The sequence below is a fragment of the Takifugu flavidus genome, chromosome 12 (assembly GCF_003711565.1).
Source record: "Takifugu flavidus isolate HTHZ2018 chromosome 12, ASM371156v2, whole genome shotgun sequence".
Lineage (NCBI taxonomy): Eukaryota > Metazoa > Chordata > Actinopteri > Tetraodontiformes > Tetraodontidae > Takifugu > Takifugu flavidus.
In genome coordinates this window covers 140,001-153,349 of record NC_079531.1, presented here as the reverse complement: position 1 = coordinate 153,349, position 13,349 = coordinate 140,001, and the positions used below count along the sequence as shown (strand labels likewise).

Below are 13,349 nucleotides of genomic sequence, written 5' to 3'. Positions count from 1 at the left end.
TCTGATGGCTACTTCTCCCTGTCACAATGCACATATCATCTCAAACTGGCTTTTTGCAACATGAAAGTGAGTTCCAGTCACAAGATCTCAACCCAATAGAGCAATTTGGGACGTGGTGGAATGCACGATTCGCATCATAGATGTGCAGCTGACAAATCTGCAGAAACTGAGTGATGCTAATATTTCTGAGGAATGTTCCCAACACAAGCTAGTTCTGCAGGGAGTGGGTCCAACCTTTTACCAGCAAGGTGGACCCAAAAAGGTACCTAAGAAAGTACCTGATAAAGTGGTGGGTGGGTGAGTGTATGTCACCTTTGAGTTGACCGAGTCGTGTTGCTGAGTTCAGGTTAGCTTCTTGTGCCTGCTGATTTTAGCTTTTTGTTAGCAGAAGTTTCTTCAGCCTGCGTGGCGTCGCTGCCTTCACGTTTAATAGAGTTATGTTTAATAGATCAATCAAAAGATTTGGGATTTTATTAGGGTCTTTCAGCCTGTCAGAGCTGCGCTCATACATGGTTTGAATGTTTCAAAACTCATTAAAAAGCAGTCATGATATCCTACACACGGTTTTTCCTTCTGGATTTTAATTTATTTTTCAAATGTCTTGAGTCATTTTTTAAATATATGCGCCACTTGTTTTACATCAGCGTCAGATTTTCTTCTTTAAAATGTTTGTGACTAATAAATACAGAATTACAATGTGTGGAGATGGTTTTTCATGTCAAATGTAGAAATTGTGAAGGTGACAACTTGATTTTTGATATTCAGACGTGTTGCTAATGAAGGAAAAGCTGAAACGATCCCAAAAACATTCATCTGCTGTCAGAAAGTTAGAGAAGCCACCAGTCCTGTGAGTCCTGCAGCATTTAACTGGTGTGGAGGCAGGGAGCTGGGGGAGGGGCGGGGTCACATCGGGAAGGGGCGGGGTCACATCGGGGGGCGGGGCGACAGTGGGCGGGGCGGGGGGCTTGAATGGTTGTTCAGTCCCAGCTGAGATGGAGCCTTCTGTTATTTACTTCCTGCTTAAAATCGCAACAGTCTGATGACCACTTCCTGAGAGAGAGCTCTTTTTTGTTTCCACGGCAACAGCATCGCTCATCCTCCATCCTCTTTATCATCATCTCTCTGTCCAGCTGTGTTCAGCTCCTCATCATCAACGCCATGGTGGATAAAGCAACCAGGTAGTGAGTCTGTTTATTCCAACAGCGTTTTTATGTCTTTCACTGCTGAGAATCTGGTCCAGTAGATCTGCTGATCCTCTCTGTGGATCTGGATCGGCTTCATATGGTGGTCTTGGCATGTTGTGTTATTATTGTGTATTATTATTGTGATATTCCAGAAACAGATGCAGTTTTTAAATGTTGAGTTTATTTATGAAGAAATATTCTCATCCATTCATACTGGTCTCATTCAGACCCACTACTGGTCTCATTCAGACCCACTACTCGTCTCATTTAGACCCACTACTGGTCTCATTCAGACCCACTCATGGTCTCATTCAGACCCACTCATGGTCTCATTCAGACCCACTAATGGTCTCATTCAGACCCACTACTGGTCTCATTCAGACCCACTAATGGTCTCATTCAGACCCAGCAACTGGTCTCATTCAGACCCAGCTACTGGTCTCATTCAGACCCAGCTACTGGTCTCATTCAGACCCACTAATGGTCTCATTCAGACCCAGCAACTGGCCTGCTGGTTGAAGAGTCACTGAAATAGACCCGTCTGACAAGCTGAAACAGGCTGAAGAATGAACCCATCCTGCCCCCATTCAGAGACCTTCAACAACAGACGAGGAACCAACTGAGGAGGATCTATCAGTCTATCATCAAAGAAACATCAAGATGATCCACAAGACTTGTTGGATCCTGACACAACTGCTCTGTGAACAGTGGACCAGTTCCCCCAGAACCACAGACCAGGTACCAGGAATCAGGAACCACGATGACTGACTAGAAATAGCTTCACTAACTAGAGACAGCTTCACTAACTAGAGATAGCTTCACTAACTAGAGATAGCTTCACTGACTAGAGATAGCTTCACTAACTAGAGACAGCTTCACTAACTAGAGACAGCTTCACTGACGAGAGATAGCTTCACTAACTAGAGATAGCTTCACTGACTAGAAATAGCTTCTCTAACTAGAGATAGCTTCACTGACTAGAGACAGCTTCGCTGACTAGAAATAACTTCTCTAACTAGAGACAGCTTTACTGACTAGAGATAGCTTCACTAACTAGAGACAGCTTCGCTGACTAGAAATAACTTCTCTAACTAGAGACAGCTTCACTAACTAGAGATAGCTTCACTGACTAGAGATAGCTTCACTAACTAGAGATAGCTTCTCTAACTAGAGATAGCTTCACTGACTAGAGACAGCTTCTCTAACTAGAGACAGCTTCACTGACTAGAGATAGCTTCACTGACTAGAGACAGCTTCTCTAACTAGAGACAGCTTCACTGACTAGAGATAGCTTCACTAACTAGAGACAGCTTCACTGACTAGAGATAGCTTCACTGACTAGAATAGCTTCTCTAACTAGAGACAGCTTCACTAACTAGAGATAGCTTCACTGACTAGAGACAGCTTCGCTGACTAGAAATAACTTCTCTAACTAGAGACAGCTTCACTAACTAGAGATAGCTTCACTGACTAGAGATAGCTTCACTACTAGAGATAGCTTCTCTAACTAGAGATAGCTTCACTGACTAGAGACAGCTTCTCTAACTAGAGACAGCTTCACTAACTAGAGACAGCTTCACTGACTAGAGACAGCTTCTCTAACTAGAGACAGCTTCACTAACCAGAGATAGCTTCACTGACTAGAGACAGCTTCTCTAACTAGAGACAGCTTCACTAACTAGAGATAGCTTCACTGACTACAGACAGCTTCTCTAACTAGAGACAGCTTCACTAACTAGAGACAGCTTCACTAACTAGAGACAGCTTCTCTAACTAGAGACAGCTTCACTAACTAGAGATAGCTTCACTGACTAGAGATAGCTTCACTGACTAGAGATAGCTTCACTGACTACAGACAGCTTCTCTAACTAGAGACAGCTTCACTAACTAGAGACAGCTTCACTGACTAGAGATAGCTTCACTAACTAGAAACAGCTTCACTGACTAGAGACAGCTTCACTGACTGGAGACAGCTTTCCTGACTAGAGACAGCTTCACTAACTAGAGACAGCTTCTCTAACTAGAGACAGCTTCACTAACTAGCACTAAGCTCAATTAACAGATGTGGAGCTCGGTGTGGCGGCTCCTCATCAGTCGGTGAGGCTGTGTTTACCTTCACAGGTGTTTACCGGCACATTTCCACGTACCAACGCTCCAACACAGACAGACGTGACAGGAGGACTCATCAGCTAAGCACCTGATTGATTATTGATCAGCCAGATTGTCCTGATCAGTTGGACGAACCCTTCTGTGAGGACAGAACTCTGCCGACAGACCAGTGGAAATAATTGAAATCAGCTGCTGGTTAGAGTAACAAGTGCAGTCTGCTGTAACCAAGAGTCTACTAACCACCAGTCTGATAACCAACGGCCTGCTAACCAAGAGTCTACTAACCACCAGTCTGATAACCAACAGCCTGCTAACCAACAGTCTACTAACCACCAGTCTGATAACCAACAGCCTGCTAACCAACAGTCTACTAACCACCAGTCTGATAACCAACAGCCTGCTAACCAAGAGTCTACTAACCACCAGTCTGATAACCAACAGCCTGCTAACCAACAGTCTACTAACCACCAGTCTGATAACCAACAGCCTGCTAACCAACAGTCTACTAACCAACTGAACTAAAACTCTCCCAGGAAATGGTGTGAACTGAAACACCACAAAAGAAGAAAAGATCCAAAAGTGCAACTGTTGATCTTCATATTTTATAGTTTTAAAACTTTTTCCCTCCGTCCTTCTCGCTTCTCTCGCCATCACGTTTGCTTTTCTTCCCACTAAATGTTCGTTGGCTCTTCTGGGGATGAATCTTTAATCACTTCCTGTTCCTGTCCTGATGAGTCTAAAGTGGTCTGACAGCCTCCTGCTGAACCACTGAGGAAACCTGATACGTCTCCATGGTTTCCCTCTGCTGTCGTGTTTAATTCTGCATTTTATAATCAGTCATGAAGAGGTTAATTAGTGACGGTGGTCAGGACTCAGGTGCTGTTTGTGCCGAGTTTCCTGCTGATTTCTGCCGGATCTGTTGCTGCTGTGTTTCTGGCAGCTGATTGGATGAAGTTTATGGATGATGATGATGACGATGATGATGACGATGACGATGATGAGCAGACAGTCACATGCTGAGCAAGCTCCCAGGAGCCTCGGCAGTTTCTGCTAAAACAGCATCCTGATGCTAATGGAGTCCAATTTATGACCACATTAACGAGGGAAGAGGGAGGAAATGATGAGAAGCACCTGCAGCTGAAGCTGATGACGGCGGGCCAGAACACGAACGGCCACCTGAGGCAGGTTGGAGTCACATGATCTCAAACTCTGTGTGTTTTTCTATTTCAGAGTCTTTAAAAAAGCTAGTCCCAATGGAAAGGTGAGTGTTACACCTGTGGCATCCCACCTGTTAGGGTTAGCATCTGAGTGGCTGTTGTGTCTCTTCCATCAGCTCACCGTCTACCTGGGGAAGAGAGACTTCATGGACCAGGTGGATCAGGTGGAGCCTGTCGGTGAGACCAGTCTTGATAAAAGTTCCTGTTTTCAGTGGCTCTGAAGCCTGAAATGTTGCTCAGCAGATTTTCTCAGGTGAGCAACACTTGAATATTTTGCAGATGGCGTCATATTGATCGAGCCGGAATACCTGAAAGCCAGGAAAGGTGAGACGTTGTGGTTGGACCGTTGTGATTGTGTGTTCCTCATCAGCAGGACGTTTTCATTCTGTCACGACACAGAACCACAGATTTATAGATGAATCAAAGGAATTCTATTGATTTTAAAAACACAGTTGATTCAAAAAAATGTTGTTGCAAAAATCTTGATCCGTTTTTTCAGATTTATTTTAGAGCAGATGAAAAGTCGGACTGACTCTGATTTCAGTGGCCGGCTGGTGACCACTGGTCTAGACAGTAACTGCTTATTAACGGACCCGGCACCCAGACCAGAACCAGACTCAGATATCTGTGTTCTGCCTCCAGTGTTTGTCACCTTGACCTGTGCGTTCCGTTATGGTCGAGAAGATCTGGACGTTCTCGGCTTGACGTTTCGAAAAGACCTATTTGTGGCGAACAGCCAAGTGTTCCCGCCTTCAGCGGAACAGGAAACCCGTCTGACGCTTCTCCAGGAACGCTTGATGAAGAAGCTGGGAGAACACGCGCACCCGTTCACCTTCCAGGTACCGAGCCTCTCACTGGCCCAGGGCCTCATTCAGGCACCAGAAATCTGAAAAGGGTCATTTCTGATGTAAATTGGTGCAAGTGTCAGTTCGAGCAGAACCTGGATCACTTTACAGGACTTTGGAGAACTTTCATTCTTTTGAACCTTTAGAAACATTTCAGAAGGTGGAGGTGTTGATGGCGCTGTCGGAGATCAATGTACTCGAGTCTTCCTGCTCCATGTCTTGTCAGATTCCCCTGAACCTGCCCTGTTCCGTCACGCTGCAGCCAGGCCCAGAGGACACCGGCAAGGTTAGCATGGGCTCTTTTCTCTTCTCTACGGGAGTCGAACCCGTCGCATCAGGGCAGTGAGACAGGGCGAGCTGTCAGACGTGTGTCGGGCCTGACAGGAGGATTCAGAGGCTGAGCTCAGCTGCCACGCGTCACCCAACATTTATTATTAGAAAATAATTAATGGAACCTCTGGGTTCAGTGGGAAATTAAAAGAAAAGTCAGTCAATAAACTGGAGCACGCACAATTTATCAAAAACCTCCGTTCATTATTTTTTAATTCCGAAATATTTGAAAAAAACAATAAAAGATTTATAATTTTAAAAAAACGGTCAGAAAACACGCTGAGAGTGAGCAATGAGAAAAGCCGATCAGATCCTCCAGCGGCTGAAATGGGTCCTTATTGAGCTAAATTACCGTTTACTTTGGACTGAGAGGGAATTTGGAGCAGGTTAGTTCTAAGGATCCCAAAAAGAACTGCAGCCAATGAGAGAAGACGTGGGCGTTGGCAGGAAAGTCGGGAAAACTATCGGTGAGCTACGAGATGTTTTAAAAAATGGAGACAGCTTAAAGGAGGAGAAGAATCTGAAGACTGAAGTTGCTAATTTTCTCATGGATAGATAAGATTCAACTGGGTTGGGTTAGCTTAATTCTACTTAACGTAGGCACAGACCATCACACACGAAGCATAATCAGATTCAACAGATGACCCCTAACCCCACCCTAGCTCGCCAGGGTTGCTCCTTGGAGCAGCTGTTCTCGCTCTGGCTAAGGTACCCCTTCAAGATTCACCCTGTCTGGCCCCGTTTTATGTCTCTAACAAACGCCGCAATGAGACCAAATCAGCCTGTTCCAGCATTACTGTGGCGACACACACCAGAACCACGTGCCAGAACCACGTACCAGAACAGTGCGGTGTGCAGAGCTGACACCCTTTACTGGAGAAGGAGGCTGCCGTTGGGCACTGGCCACTGTAAAACCTGGACTTTAGATCAATACTTCAACGTTCAACAGGCTTGTGCTCTTGTGTGCGTTTAACAGGCTCGTGCTCATGCACGTGTTCAACAGGCTCGTGCTCATGCACGTGTTCAACAGGCTCGTGCTCATGTGCGCATTACAAAGCGCGTGCACTTGTACCTGGAGTACAGTGATCCTATAAGCTGAAGGTACCACAATAAGTACATGAGGCGGCTCATTCGCCATTTTCTGACCTTCCGGTACAACGACCAACGTTGACGCACAGCATCACCAACGTCTTCGATAAAATGGGCTCGGCGTCTTGTATGTGCTGGTAGAATTCTCCAGCTTGCTGATTAGTCAAGTGAGGCAACTGCAAACACCACCTTTAAGTCAGGAGAAGTGATTTTCTCTCACCCTAACCCTGACCCTAACCCTAACCCTAACCCTACCCTAACCCTGACCCTAACCCTAACCCTAACCCTACCCTACCCTACCCTAACCCTGACCTAACCCTAACCCTAACCCTAACCCTACCCTACCCTAACCCTGACCCTAACCCTAACCCTAACCCTAACCCTAACTAACCCTACCCACCCTAACCCTAACCCTAACCCTCTAACCCTAACCCTCTAACCCTAACCTAACCCTCTAACCCTAACCCTCTAACTCTAACCCTAACCCTCTAACCGTAACCCTGACCCTGACCCTGACCCTTACCCTAACCCTACCCTACCTAACCCTGACCCTGACCCTGACCCTACCCTACCCCTACCCTACCCTAAACTAAACCCTAACCCTAACCCTCTAACCCAAACCCTTAACCCTAGAAACCCTATAACCCTAACCCTCTAACCCAAACCCTAACCCTAACCCTAAACCTCAACCCAAACCCTAACCCTATAACCCTATAACCCTAACCCCTACCCAAACCCTAACCCTAACCCTAACCCTCTAACCCTAACCCTAACCCTAACCCTATAACCCTAACCCTCTAACCCAAACCCTAACCCTAACCCTAACCCTTTTTGTTGTTGTGTTCAGGCCTGCGGAGTCGATTTCGAGGTTAAAGCATTCTGTGCAGAAAATCTTGAAGAGAAAATCCACAAAAGGTAAACCTTCAAACTCCGTTACAACACACACACGTCCTGATGTGCACAGCATTTCCTGTTGCAGGAACTCGGTGCGACTGGTGATCCGGAAGGTTCAGTTTGCTCCTGAGAAACCAGGCCCTCAGCCAACGGCAGAAACAACCAGACAGTTCCTGATGTCGGACAAACTGCTGCACCTGGAAGCCTCTCTGGACAAAGAGGTGAGGAGCTGAAGTTGCTAAGTGTAACATTGTGCTCACGAAGAAAAGTCGACTGTCATCCAAACCAAAATGAGACTTACAGCAGCTCTTTAAAGTGGACTCACAGAAAAACCCTGTAGCTTTTCACTGGGCCTCTTCTGCTGTTGATTAAAACACGCTCGTTCACAGGTAATGTTCCTCCTCCCAAAAAAGGATGAATCAAACTTGAAGACAACGATATCCAAGTCCTCTTTGTGTCTGTCCCCTGTGAACGTGAAAGGCGAAGATATTTTGTGTCTTGTTGCATCAATAAGGCAGCTCGGGTTAGGGTTAGGGTAACCCTGACCCTAACCCTGACCCTAACCCTACCCTTACCCTAACCCTAACCCTAACCCTGACCCTAACCCTCTAACCCTAATTCTAAACCTAACCCTACCCTAACCCTGACCCTAACCCTCTAACCCTAACCCTAACTCTAACCCTACCCCTACCCTAACCCTGACCCTGACCCAAACCCTACCCAACCCTAACCCTAACCCCAACCCCAACCCCAACCCCCCTCCTACCCTAACCCCTACCCACTTACAAACATAGAGGACAATTCAGGGGGAGTCCCGGACCCACAGACCCCAGCCTTCCCACAAAAATCACAAATCATACCATTCATTTCTACTTTTTCACATAGAACCACAACCTTACAGTACACCATTAAACAAAACTTTTCAACCATACTACACCAACATCCGGCCTTCTATAACCACAAGATTATCCTAGCACACAGAAAAAACAGAAACCTCCATTCCATACTCACCACATCCAAATTCCCGGACCAATTCATCGCACCCCGACCCAGACATAGCCAACACTATCGAGACAGAAAATTCATTCAAAACACATACACTGGTACAGGGTTCCCCACACTAGGCCTCACTTCCATCCATTCCACCAACGTAGTCTACATCATCACATGCACCCTCTGCAATAAACATTATATAGGTGAAACACAAAATTCCATACATACCCGTCTAACACAGCACCTTTACAATATAGCAGGAAGTCGACTTGGCACCACCCTTGTCCGCCACTTCCAAGAGCACCCAGTCAGCCACCTTATCATCTCGGGGCTGGAAACCAATAACAGCTGGACAGTGGGACAGAGGAGAAGAGCGGAACGCATATGGATCAACAGATTAGGCACAAAGACACCACATGGCCTCAATGAACACCCATAGAACCTATCTCTCCCAATCAGCCAATTTAGACAACTTAACATTCTTACAAACTGAACCAGTCTCTTATCTACCTATGGATCGACCCATTTATTTTCTACCCTGCTTTTATTACATAACTTCGTTTTCTCTATTTTATTTTTCAATTTATCCATCCATCCATCCATTCTCTGCCGCTTATCCGGGGTCGGGTCGCGGGGGCAGCAGCCTAAGGAGAGAATCCCAGACTTCCCTCTCCCCAGCTACTTCCTCTAGCTCATCCGGAGGGATCCCCAGGCATTCCCAGGCCAGTCGAGAGACATAGTCTCTCCAACGTGTCCTGGGTCTCCCCGGGGGTCTCTTACCGGAGGGACATGCCCTGAACACCTCACCAGGGAGGCGTCCAGGGGGCATCCTGACTAGATGCCCAAGCCACCCCATCTGGCTCCTCTCAACGCGGAGGAGCAGCGACTCTACTCCGAGCTCCTCCCGGATGGCAGAGCTTCTCACCCTATCTCTAAGGGAGAGCCCAGCCACCCTACGGAGGAAGCTCATTTCAGCCGCTTGTACCCGTGATCTTGTTCTTTCGGTCATTACCCAAAGCTCATGACCATAGGTGAGGGTAGGAACGAAGATCGACCGGTAAATCGAGAGCTTCGCTTTTCGGCTCAGCTCTCTCTTCACCACTACGGACCGGTGCAGAGTCCGCATTACTGTGGACGCCGCACCGATCCGCCTGTCGATCTCCCGCTCCATTCTTCCCTCACTCGTGAACAAGACCCCGAGGTACTTAAACTCCTCCACTTGGGGCAGGATCTCCTCCTTTACCCGGAGAAGGCACTCCACCTTTTTCCGGTTGAGAACCATGGCCTCGGATTTGGAGGTGCTGATTCTCATCCCAGCCGCTTCACAGGCGGCGGCGAACCGATCCAGTGATAGTTGGAGGTCACGGGCCGATGAAGCCAACAGGACCACATCATCCGCAAAAAGCAGAGACGCGATCCTGAGGTCACCAAACCGGATCCCCTCAACACCATGACTGCACCTAGAAATTCTGTCCATAAAAATTATGAACAGAATCGGTGACAAAGGGCAGCCCTGGCGGAGGCCAACCCTCACCGGAAACGAGTTCGACTTACTGCCAGCAATTCGGACCAAACTCTGGCACCGATCGTACAGGGAGCGGACAGCCCGTATCAGCGGGCCCGACACCCCATACTCTCGGAGGACCCCCCACAGGACCCCCCGGGGGACACGGTCGAATGCTTTCTCCAAGTCCACAAAACACATGTGGACTGGTTGGGCAAACTCCCATGTACCCTCGAAGACCCTGCTGAGGGTGTAGAGCTTTTTCAATTTATTTTTATTTTTATTTTTATTTATATTGCTTTTCCCCCCCCGGGGGGGCCCTCACCCTCCGCACTCCCCTGCTCAGGGATCAGTAGGCCAGTGCAAAAATAAGTTTTATCCCAAACCCTGAACCCTAACCCTAACCCAACTCTAACCCTACCCTACCCTAACCCTGACCCTGACCCAAACCCTACCCTAACCCTAACCCTAACCCTGACCCTAACCCTAATCCTACCCTACCCTGACCCTAACCTAACCCTACCCTAACCCTGACCATAACCCTAACCCTACCCTAACCCTGACCCTAACCCTACCCTGACCCTAACCCTACCCTACCCTACCCTAACCTAACCCTGACCCTAACCCTACCCTAACCCTACCCTAACCCAGACCCTAACCCTACCCTACCCTACCCTACCCTACCCTAACCCTGACCCTAACCCTCTAACCCTAACTCTAACCCTAACCCTCACCCTCACCCTACCCTGACCCTAACCCTGACCCTGACCCTAACCCTACCCTACCCTACCCTAACCCTAACCCTACCCTACCCTACCCTAACCCTGACCCTGACCCTGACCTTAACCCTACCCTACCCTAACCCTGACCCTGACCCTGACCTTAACCCTACCCTACCCTACCCTACCCTAACCCTAACCCTACCCTACCCTAACCCTACCCTAACCCTAACCCTAACCCTACCCTACCCTAACCCTAACCCTAACCCTAACCCTGACCCTGACCCTAACCCTAACCCTACCCTACCCTACCCTAACCCTAACCCTACCCTACCCTAACCCCTGACCCTGACCCTAACCCTAACCCTACCCTACCCTACCCTAACCCTAACCCTGTGCAGCTACTTGTGTAGCTACTCTGAACCGCTGAAAGCTGTTTTCCAATCTGGCCGCTCAGTTCTTTGTAGATCAGGGATCAAATTCCTGCCGCTCTTGGATCATCAGATCACCTTTCCTTGTATCCCTGCAGGGGGGCAGGAATGTCTCGACATGCCAGGGGCAGCCCTGGATCCCGTTTCCCAGATGTGAGATGGTTATTGCTAATCCTGTTTGATACTGTGAAGAAATGTGTAAAATCAGTGGAATTGATCCATATGTGCTCATTTAACAATGGATTTAAATGACTTGCCAATATGGTCCGAAGCTGAAGCTCTGCTTTATCTCAGTGGATTCACTTATTATACCTGCCGGGTTTTTAAGGGCTCACGGGCCACCCTCAGGTGGGTGTAAGACCGACTTTTCTGTCTCATTTCAGAGGTACGGAAACACTCCCTGACCTGCTGTGTCCCGTTTCCATGTGGTGCTGATTGTTTCCTGCTTTTGCCTCACGTTGGTGTCCACTGAACAAATGTGTCTCCAACAAAATAGATTTCAATCCTGGAATCTTCTCCACTGGGAAATCTTTACGGGCTTCTCTTCTCTTATTTATCAGTCTGATAAATGCTAATGTGAAACAGCATAACAGTGTTTTCTTGCAGTGAGGGGGTCATTTGTGAGTTTCAGGAGGGCAGTTTTAGTGCTATCATGGGAGTTCTGAGGGAGTTCTGAGGTGAGTGAAGATGTAATGGGAAGGTGGGTATTTTCAAGGATTTTGGGTAGGAAAGGAGGGGAAGCAGAGAGGAGAGTGGACCAGAGGCGTGGGGAGAGCCCTGAGATGACATGTGTTAGGGTTAGTTAGTAGGGTTAGTAGTTAGTAGGGTTAGTAGTTAGTAGGGTTAGGGTTAGTATCATAATCTGATATATAATAGTATCCCCAAGCTTGCAAATGGGCGTGAAACAGGGCCATTTCTCTTACTGCACTCCAGTAGAAGACACCAGGTGTTGACCAGTTCGCCACAGGTTTCAGGGACAGTTTGAGCTCTTTTAGGCAGGAGGAGCTTTGTCACTCATGGATGAACGATAACAGCAGAAGTGGCCACCAATCAATGTCTTCAATCAGCAAATAGAGATAACGCTCCAGAAAGGAAATCCTTTGAAGTGGGAAGGAGATAAAGTGGGTACAGAAGGGCTTCACACCCCATTAGGTTTTTGCTAGTTATTATAGTAAAGGTTCATGTCAAAATCAAAAAAAAGCAACTCCCCCCCCATTAATCTACACTCAGGACCTCATGAGAACAGCCAAAACTAGGAATTGAAGAAATTTTGCAAATTCATAACAACCCCCCCAAAAACTCAAATCTATGGGCATAAACACACAGTGGGTATTCACGTTCTTTTCTCTCACAATCCTGTTGGTAATTTAGGTGCCGACCATTCCTTTGAGATGTTAGGGTTAGGGTTAGGTTGGCATCTTCATCAGAGACCCTCTATGTGACATTAAATGGACCAGAGCAGATTTTTAAGGCACACGCCTGTCTAGAGAAGATGTTCGAGCTCCTACTGCATTTCATGAGACCCATGAGGTCAAAAATAAAACTGAGTGAGTTCTTCTAAGGCTCTTTCCACCAGTCTGTCCAGTTGAGCCCATAGTGACCGCTACGTCAGACATGTTAGCGGAGCCACCTGAAGACAACGGCGTGCTAGCCGTAGTTCACTGGGAGACAACCGCCGGCTGAAACCCACATATAAAGACCAGGAAAGATGCGTCCACACCTTCATCAGCAGCCGTCCACAGGTGCACGGCCGTCCACAGGTGCTGCCGGCTACACCCCGACAACCATCCCATCATCCATGAAGGTCTAGCAAAGGTCTACTGTTGAGATCAACTGGAATTCAACATTCCCAGATTAACATAACCTGGGGGATGAGAACCAACATAGTCAAGCAGGATAGTTAAACAGCGTGTTGGGTTACCATGGTTACCATGTTCACAGGAAGCATTGTGCTGTGTTTTAGACTTATTACCATGGAGAGCCAATCAGTGTCAATGTTCACGTGACCAACAACACCAACAAGACAGTGAAGAA

General features: G+C 47.5%; 1 protein-coding gene across 4 annotated transcripts in view; it reads left to right on the top strand.

The window, feature by feature from the left end:
* The first annotated feature begins 947 nt into the window (after positions 1–947).
* The window catches only part of LOC130534442 (beta-arrestin-1-like), a 24,006-nt gene continuing 11,604 nt past the window's right edge, over positions 948–13,349 (top strand). For 2 of the 4 annotated variants that reach the window (XM_057048517.1, XM_057048514.1), the window contains exons 1-9: positions 948–1,178; positions 4,524–4,554; positions 4,627–4,687; positions 4,790–4,834; positions 5,153–5,349; positions 5,582–5,641; positions 7,622–7,689; positions 7,739–7,889; positions 13,279–13,349. The exon at positions 13,279–13,349 is cut by the window's right edge and continues 14 nt beyond it. In XM_057048517.1, coding sequence (XP_056904497.1) covers positions 970–1,178; positions 4,524–4,554; positions 4,627–4,687; positions 4,790–4,834; positions 5,153–5,349; positions 5,582–5,641; positions 7,622–7,689; positions 7,739–7,889; positions 13,279–13,349 — 893 coding nt within the window. In that variant the 5' untranslated portion in view covers positions 948–969. Of the gene's footprint in view, positions 1,179–1,780; positions 1,923–4,523; positions 4,555–4,626; positions 4,688–4,789; positions 4,835–5,152; positions 5,350–5,581; positions 5,642–7,621; positions 7,690–7,738; positions 7,890–13,278 lie in introns of those variants that run through there. The other 2 variants (XM_057048516.1, XM_057048518.1) reach the window with 2 other exon arrangements.